Below are 8,589 nucleotides of genomic sequence, written 5' to 3'. Positions count from 1 at the left end.
TCAGTCAATCTGGCCAATCCCTCGATTCTGCCGCCTCCCTCGTGGCCCCGCCCCCGCCCCGTCGCGGATGCTCGAGGCCGCGCGCGCGGCAGTTGCCACTTGGGCGCGGGGAGAAGAAGAGCTGCGCATGTCAGGTATTCCGGCCAATCGCACGTCTTTTCCGCTTCCCGTGCGCCCCCACCCCTGGAACGCGAGCATTCGCGGCTGTGGTTGCTCGGTTTTCCTACGCTCTGGGGATGGCGGAGGGAGGTAGCGTACGGGGTGGCGAGTGGATGTTTGAGAGCTGGACACCGTCCGGAATCGGCTGTGCAGTCGCACAGAGCTCCCTTTCCGCGGTCCGGCTCAGGGGATCCCTCAATCCCGCCTCAGGCCTGGGGTCTCTCGAGGGCTAGTGTCGGTTTTCTGCAGTGGTGGGAGGGAAGGAGGACGCTTTTTCTCTGTCCCCCCACCCCCCCTTTTTTCTCTGTAAAGTTGATGCCTTTGAAGAAACAAACAAGTCCACTCTCCTTTTCAGGGTCTATTCACTACGTAAACTAAAACGACGCAGACAGCTATAAGTTTATCTCGGCTTGTGTTCCTTATCCCTCAGGCCTGAAGCGTCATTGGTTCTAGTCACAACAGCTTTTATGGCTTAGGGTAGTGTGACAGGTCTGATCATGTCCTTTGAGTCAAAATATCAGTTACATTTCCTTTCGTTATGAAGAAGCTGGCGTAACGAAATTAAAGAATTCCAGACTGTCCAAAGTTGTTCTTTACCCCAACCCCCATGTGGCAGATTTGAGAATATTTTGATAAAAACAAATGGAGAGTCTCGTTTATATGAGACGCTAGCTAGTTAATTTATAATTAGAAAACAGCCACGATGGACCAACACAACCTTATTTGGGAGGGTAAATGGAAAACGACAACAAAAAGCAAGAATGAATCACAACTAAATGAAAGAGGAAGTTACTAGCTTACTTGCTGATGTTACCTACAATAAAAACTTGGATAAACACTGAGGGATGTATGGAGATGTGGGTTAATTTGATTGCTATTTTGTGATTATTTTTGTCTTTTTTTTAGAAGTAAACCAAGGGTTCATTTTCAAGATGGAAAGCCCTTCAGACTCAGCTGTGATTTTACCTACCACTCCACATGCCTGTGCCAATCCACCCTCTCCCCACAGAAGTAGTTCAAGAAAACAAGTATGAAAAATCTTAGTTTTTTAGAGTGCACCAATTCTATCATTTCTAATTATTGTGGCAATGGTGGTTTTAAATCTACTGAAGATTATTAACGTGATATGTAGCATTAATAAGTATGTATTAAGTAATTTTAGATCTTCTAAGATAATGTATTTGACCTTTCCCCACCCCCAAATTTTCATCTTGAATCAATTATTTCATTTAGTTTCAGATCAGGTTATTAAAACATTACAAATCAAAGAAATTTATGAATCTGCATTGTTATGAAGGTTTTTGGTGACAGGCTCTAGGTCTTTTCCTTAATGTGTAACTCTGAAACACCTAGAATAGTGTCAGGCATGTGCTAGTTGCTGAACAAATGTTTGTGATTACTGGGATAAGTATCTCAACACTTAGAAGAGTGCTCACTTTGCTAAAATAAAAAGAATAAAATGAATGGAGCTTCCAGGAATTAGACATTTTGTGATGGTTACTTCAGATACATGGAGACAGAAAGCCATCTAGTGGTGTGCACCATAGAAATGTAAGGTCTTTATTTCTAGTAGTAGATTTATTTACGTCAACAATATTTTTCTTGATTAACATTATTAATATTTGTGCCTTTTTACAGCCTATGAGTGCAACACTTAGAGAACGGTTAAGGAAAACTAGATCTTCATTTAATTCCTGTTACAGTGTGGTAAAACGTCTTAAAATAGAGAATGAAGAAAACAATCAGAACTTTTCAGAGAAACCAGCATCTTCAACAGAAGAAAACTGCTTGGAATTTCAAGAAAATTTTAAACACATTGACAGTGAATTTAAAGAAAATACATATTTGAAAAATACCATCAAGAATATCAATGCATGTGAATCTACTGGGTCTTGCAGTGATCTCCAGAATGACTTTGCGAATGAGAATCTTCCCAAACAAGGATTAAACGAAGAAAAAGCAAAATTGGTGAAGCAAATTCAGGAGAAAGAAGACCTTCTTCGGAGGCTAAAACTAGTCAAAATGTACAGATCAAAGGTGAGAATAATTTCAGAACCATTGCATAATTATTTTTAAATTTTTTAAATTATTTTTTAAATTTAGTTTTTATTTTTAGATAAATTATAAGAAAGTCATTTCAAAAAGAGAAAATTATTTTAGCATAATGAGCAATAAGCCAAGCATCCAGAAACCTGGCTTCCCACAACTTTGAACTCAAATATGTCAGATTTAGAGTACAGTAGCAGAGGCCTCTACATACCAGATACAACTTTTTTAAAAGTTCCAGCTCTCATTTAATATGCAGTTGAAACTTTTCCAGCCTGTAGCAGTATTAGAAGTATCAAATGTTAGATGCAAGTACAATGACAACAGAAGTGACAGCTGACAGTGAATGATTTAAAAAAGCTAAAAATGGGCCACAGAGTACATAAAATATTTTTACTAATGATCTTGTTCCTCCAAATTATTGAAGTTCTCAGGGATTTTGTTTGAGAAAACAAGTATATATTTGAGTTTAGATTTCAACCCAGATAGGTTGAATTAAATAGAACTTGGGCACTTGGAAGACGATAACTTTTACTTCCTTGGATCACTCATGTATATGTAATTGCTCCTTCTTTCCCAGTGATATGGAATAAATGATGGAATAATATATCTTATTTGCTCTCGAATTTTTAAAATTTTTCTAAATATAACTGTTTTTGTTTTATGAGAGTGAATGTTGAAAAATATTTTTAATTTGAGTATTCTCAATTTTAAAGTACAGTTATAATAAGAAAAGTGAATTTTTAAAAAAATCTACATTGTTGCTTCTTTACATATGCAGTTTTGCCCTATTTAATGATTGATTTTTTTCCCTGAGGGTAAGCCCAGAGCTTAGACCAAACAAAAGAGCCATAGAACTCAATTTGAGTGTCACTGTAACTATTCTACTTAAAACCACCCTACTTTTTCCTGCGTAGAAGTCCCATTCATGACAAGCGTGTTACCCTTCAAACCTACTCACTGACTGCTTTAACAGCTTTCATTAAGAAAGTTAAAATAGGATGCCTTTTTAAGTCTATACACTTAACATGTTTTTCTTTTCTGTTTCAGAATGACCTGTCTCAGTTACAGTTGCTAATAAAGAAGTGGAGAAGCTGTAGCCAGCTGTTGCTTTATGAGTTGCAGTCAGCCATGTCCCAGGAGAACAAAAAACTCAGCCTTACTCAGTTAATAGATCACTATGGGTTAGATGATAAATTGCTACATTATAACAGAAATGAAGAAGAATTTATAGATGTTTAATTCATATTGTTTTCTCCAGAATATCTTTGAGAATAACGGCTTAAAAGATACTACATTTTAAAGGGGAGATAAAAACCACTGGGGCGTAGAGAAAGGTATCTTGATGAACATCAGTTTAGGGTACTCTGTTATATAGATGTAAACTAAGTTCTAAAATGAAAATTTTTTATTTTGGATAAATTTGCCAAAGAAAATTTTACATTTAAAAAAATGTGAAAAAAAAATTTAAATCGTGTTTTAAAAAATAATTTGTGCAGTTCTGGAAGTTGTAATACATTGTTTTGTTTTATTGTGGTAAAAAGGTTTTGTCTTAAATGTTAAAAAATATAGTCCAGTCTGGTGAATGTCTAAACCTAAACTGGTCAAAAAAATGCTTGCCTCTATCCTAAGTTTATGAATCTGTTTCCATGTATTTGGCATATATTTTCATCTGGATGGTCCTACAGGTAATTAAACTCGTATGTCCGGAATTCTATTCTTCCTGTCTCTTCAGATTTGTTTCTTGTATGCCTTATCTCATTTAGTAAAATACCATCTATCTCTTACGAAATCACATTATCTTCCTCTCCCGCTTCAAGGTGGTATGGCCTACCAAGTCTTTCATATTCATCTACCTTTCTAGCTTCATCTATGAAATAGATTAAACTAAGATTTTCATACTTGTTTTCTTGAACTACTTCTATGGGGAGATGGATTGGCACAGGCCTGTGGAGTGGTAGGTAAAATCACAGCTGAGTCTGAAGGGCTTTCCATCTATTTAGTTCAGTTACTCCTCAGCCAGAAACCCACCTTCATAGGGTTGTGTTTCTGGCTGCCACATTGTACAATGTTACCTGTCATCCTGGCCATATATAGAAATATGACCCAAGCTAGCCAGTCTCTGAGAATTCGGAATTCTGCTCAGGAAAAGAAAGCTCATCTCTTTTTGTGGCTGAGCTATTTTATGTACTCGTAACCTTGGAGGCAGAAAAGCTTGTGTACTTCCAGTCTATCTTGAGGGCTTTCTGGATGTCTGTTTTTGGGTCCTTTTAAAGGCTAAAACAACTTTAGTTAAAAAAAAAAAAAACAACACTTAAAAAAAAGTTCCTCCCTACTAGTAGGCCCCGTCCTCCAAGTATACCCCACTTTTAGCCCAGTCCCTCCCCGTAATCTAACAAGCTGTTAATATGTGGCCTAGCAAGAGACCCAAGGATTCAGCTCTTGCATCCAGTCTAAGTGTTAGTGTCCATACTTGCTCCTATCTCCTCTGCCTTTTAGACACTGCCATTGCCATTGGCTTCTGTGAACCCAAGAGGACTGGTCCAGGCCTCAATGGTCCTCCCCTGGCCCTGGGCTTCCTGGGTGGGCACCCCTGGGGAGCTGTACTATTTTGTGCCTACTAGCCTCCATCACTGCTTGCTGCTCAGCCAAAGAGCCGAAATGTGGCAGAGGAAGGGGTTTCCCTGCTGATGGTGCTAGCTTTTGTCTACAGCTGCTGACTGCTGACTAGCACATCCCCTGGAATCACCCTGACATGTTCACGTGGAGAAACTACAGCATCAGTAGGAATCTGATTCTGGGAGCGTTCAGAAGAGCAGATAGGGTCATAGTAATGGGCATTTCCAAGGCATTGGCTGGGTGCTGCAGGCTCCAACAGCACAGTAGTGGGCACGCCAGCAACAGGACGTGGGTCGTGGAATATGGATCAGGCTTTTGGAAGAGTTTGGGGCCTCGGGATACACGAGAGGTGGTCCTTTTCTCTCTTTTTAAAATCATTTCTGCTGAATTTCACCTCCATTTAATGGGATGCACTTATAGGCATACTCAGAGGTATAGTGGGTTCTGTTCCAGACCATGAATTGTTTGGTTTCCCAGTGTAACTTGGCTAATTTTGGCACAAGAGACTTAGTTTTCAGCCTATCTCAGCTTTCAACATGCCTTCCTCATTAAGCTTAATCATTTCTAGCTTTTGATTTAAAGTGAGAGATGTGCTACTTCATTTGAACACTTAGAAGCCATTGTAGGATTGTTGGCCCAATTCAAATGTTTGTCTCAGGGAATAGGGATCCCAAGGAAAGGAACAGGTCAGTAGTCAGAATACACACATTTATCCATTAAGTTCACTGTCTTATAGGGGCATGGTTTGAGGCACCCCAAAACAATTACAGTGGTAACATCAGAGATCACACGTGATCATAACAAATAATAATAATGAAAAGGTTTGAAATACTGTGAGAATTACTAAAATGTGACACAGAGACATGAAGTGAGTGAATGCTGTTGGAAACATAGACTTGCTCAAAGCGGGATTGCCATAAACCTTCAATTTGTAAAAAACATCTGTGAATCACAATAAAGCAAAGTGCAATAAAACAAGGTATGCTTGTATTAAAAGCCATTGAATAACATTTTCATAAAAATGAAAGCTACCACCTAGCACTTGCTTTGTGTCAATTTAAAAAGTATGTTGACTCATTTGAGTATTACAATTATCAACATCCCAATTTTCAAGATGAAGAAATTTAAGATTAGTTATATAAAAACTAAGTAGTTGTTTAAAACTGAAGTGGCAGAGCCAGGATTTTGAAACCAGGATTTAGGTCCTATGCTTAAAGCCATAGGCTTTATGTTTGACCCAATTAATTATATTTCTTAATAATATAATTTAAAGGGCTGTAAAAATATACTTGCTGTTATCTCAGCAGAAGCTGAGAGGAATCAGTACCATGGACAGTATCAAGAGTAGGTTGAGGTGCATGACCCATGTGCCCTTCCAAAGCTAACCCCCCAAACCAGAAGTACCTCCTGTTGAAAAGTGCTGCTACTAGAATACAGCCTGGGGCAAGAGGTTCCTCCTAACCACTCTATGTATGCCTCAAAGCTGTGGCATTCAAGCAAGAAGCATTGCCAGAGTCACCCCGGTGGCCACTGAGAAAAATAAATCACACAGGCTGTTCAGTTTGTTAAGATCTGGGAATCCACAGAGCATTATCTAGTGAAATTTATGGCATTCGCTGTTAGCTAATGGAGCCTCCAGGCAGCTAATTTAGGTGACATGGAATTTGTATCACCAGAAAAAAGAAACACCAAAACTCTAGTATATCCATGGTTGACTCAAAGCAACAGGACAGAAAATTTCTGACAATTCCATCTTAAGTACAAAGTATCTGTACTTATCATACACTTCTCCATCCTTGGGTCCATCCTCTCACCCTACACAGTCCTTCTGTCAAAGTTAATTTTGAAGGACCCTAGATGTAGGGTTATCCATGGGGACTTTCCTGCTGAATCAGCCGAACTGACTACTTCACGAGTCATTCTAGTACTAAGGAGAGGAGTCATCAAAAATGTTGATCCTATAATTTCTTACCATTCCCACCCAGCACTGATCAGTGCATAGGTGAGCAATTGTGGTACTAGCCTGGAAATTTCTAAATAAAAGATTTTAAATCTCCTAAATATTTTTTTTATAAATAGAAGGTTTTATAATAGCTCGCTTGCTTGACCGACACCAGTGTACACTGGACATGGTGTTGCAGATTAAACTTAACAATTAACAAGTTTCAGAACAATGAGCATTGACATCAGTTGGAGATTGTGGTCAATAAGCTCAATGGTATCATCTTGGAATGCAGCAGTTCACAATCTATGGAAGGGCAGAGCAGTTTTCTGACCAGTTAATCACATTATTTAGTTATCATCATCTACATGAATACAGCAATAAACTTTTCACGGAAATCAGAAAACATTCTGTTTGCCAAACCCTGTTGGGTAGGGCACAAGATTGAGTTCCGTAACAATGAATATGAAATGTACAAGATTATGTTATGTTTATATAGAAGAAAATATGTTGTAATTTACAAATGATTTATGGCTTGGTAAATGTAAACAGTTTACCTTGTTCTCATTGCTAGAACAAGGAATAATCTTAAACATTATGGTAAATTTTCTGATTAGAGAAGAAATGCTTATTGAGGAAATCTTGGGAAATATAGAAAAGTACAAACAACATCCATAGTTGCATAAATTTTCTGATAATTTTATAAAATTAGAAATGCCAGTGGTGGCTAAGAATAATTTCTTTTTGTCTTTAAGACTTTTATACTATTGCTGTGAAAATACTTATTGATCTAATTAATACCAAATAAATAAAATAGATTTTTAATACTTTCTGAGTTAAAATCTTGTTCATTCTTGAAAACAATTCACGATATTTTATACATTTATTCATGCAGGACAAACATTTTTATAATGATTAAGACTAAAGTTAAATAATTTTCTATTAAAATATGCAACTGAGAAGAGGTTCCACTTAAGTTTCCTGATATAAAATAAAAAAAATCATTTTAATCAAATGAAATTATTTTTTAAATGGTTGATTTAGCCTTGTGTTTCCCACCAGTGTTTTTACATTGGAAGAAGAGCAGGAAATGTTTTCATTCTTAATCTTTCAACTTCAGCCTGCAGTATTAAAATCTGTTCGGCTTGTTCTTTTGAAATATTTGTTAACTTTTGTTGTTGCATCATGTTTTCATACCGTTTTTGGGCAATCTTTTCACAAGTCAGTTTAGACCCTATCCCAAAAATGAAGAAAAAAGGAATTAATTGGATTATTAGCTATACTTTTAAATATAGAAACAGCACTCAGAGTCAATTAAGCATGTGGAAGAAATGCTGGTAGCTTTATAACAACTGTATAGATTTCAGGAATACTGATTACTTTTAAAGAAACCTACAGTTAAGTAAAGAAAAAAGATGCTTACCTAATGCATGACAGATGTCTTTTCTCTCTGACACAGCCACCAACTCTTCTCTTAAATTGCAGCTTAGAGTATAATTTGCTACATCTTTTTGATTGCCGAACTTGACCAGTTTTTTTAGTAGTTTTTTGCAGTTTTCCACATTCTTTTTGTGGGTCTGAAATGTTTGTTCCCATGATACCCCACATAAATAATTTTGAAAAAGTGTATTTTATAAAGACATTATTAAAATTTAAATTGTCATTAAGATGTCTAATCACCATATCCCTGGTGCCTAGCATAATGCCTGCACATAGTAGCTACCTAAATTATTAGTTGAAAGATAGAATGGTATGTCAAACCCACATTTTAGAAGAAAATCTTATATACCGAGGTTGCCAACAAAATGGATACAAGTGAACAC

At 37.2% G+C, this 8,589-nt stretch overlaps 2 protein-coding genes across 4 annotated transcripts in view; one reads left to right on the top strand and one right to left on the bottom strand.

The window, feature by feature from the left end:
- The first annotated feature begins 2 nt into the window (after positions 1-2).
- SFR1 (SWI5 dependent homologous recombination repair protein 1) lies at positions 3-3,922 on the top strand. 3 transcript variants are annotated; one of them, XM_074339093.2, is made up of 4 exons: positions 3-134; positions 1,066-1,187; positions 1,798-2,196; positions 3,256-3,922. In XM_074339093.2, the coding sequence occupies exons 1-4, from the start codon at positions 68-70 to the stop codon at positions 3,445-3,447; spliced, it is 780 nt and encodes a 259-aa protein (XP_074195194.1). In that variant the 5' UTR covers positions 3-67; the 3' UTR covers positions 3,448-3,922. The 3 variants fall into 3 exon arrangements, with proteins under 3 accessions (XP_074195194.1, XP_019580630.2, XP_019580631.2); XM_019725071.3 differs by having other exon boundaries at positions 116-249; XM_019725072.3 differs by lacking the exon at positions 3-134 and adding an exon at positions 180-335.
- Positions 3,923-6,057: 2,135 nt separating this feature from the next.
- CFAP43 (cilia and flagella associated protein 43) overlaps positions 6,058-8,589 on the bottom strand; it is a 73,617-nt gene continuing 71,085 nt past the window's right edge. The window contains exons 37-38 of the mRNA XM_019725074.3: positions 8,190-8,343; positions 6,058-8,000 (exon numbers count right to left, since the gene is read on the bottom strand). Coding sequence (XP_019580633.3) covers positions 7,834-8,000; positions 8,190-8,343 — 321 coding nt within the window. The 3' untranslated portion in view covers positions 6,058-7,833. The remainder of the gene's footprint in view (positions 8,001-8,189; positions 8,344-8,589) is intronic.

This window comes from Rhinolophus sinicus, chromosome 15 (assembly GCF_057876585.1).
Source record: "Rhinolophus sinicus isolate RSI-liver-muscle chromosome 15, RSI-T2T, whole genome shotgun sequence".
In the NCBI taxonomy this organism is placed as follows: Eukaryota; Metazoa; Chordata; class Mammalia; order Chiroptera; family Rhinolophidae; genus Rhinolophus; species Rhinolophus sinicus.
This window is presented reverse-complemented; position numbering and strand designations above follow the sequence as displayed.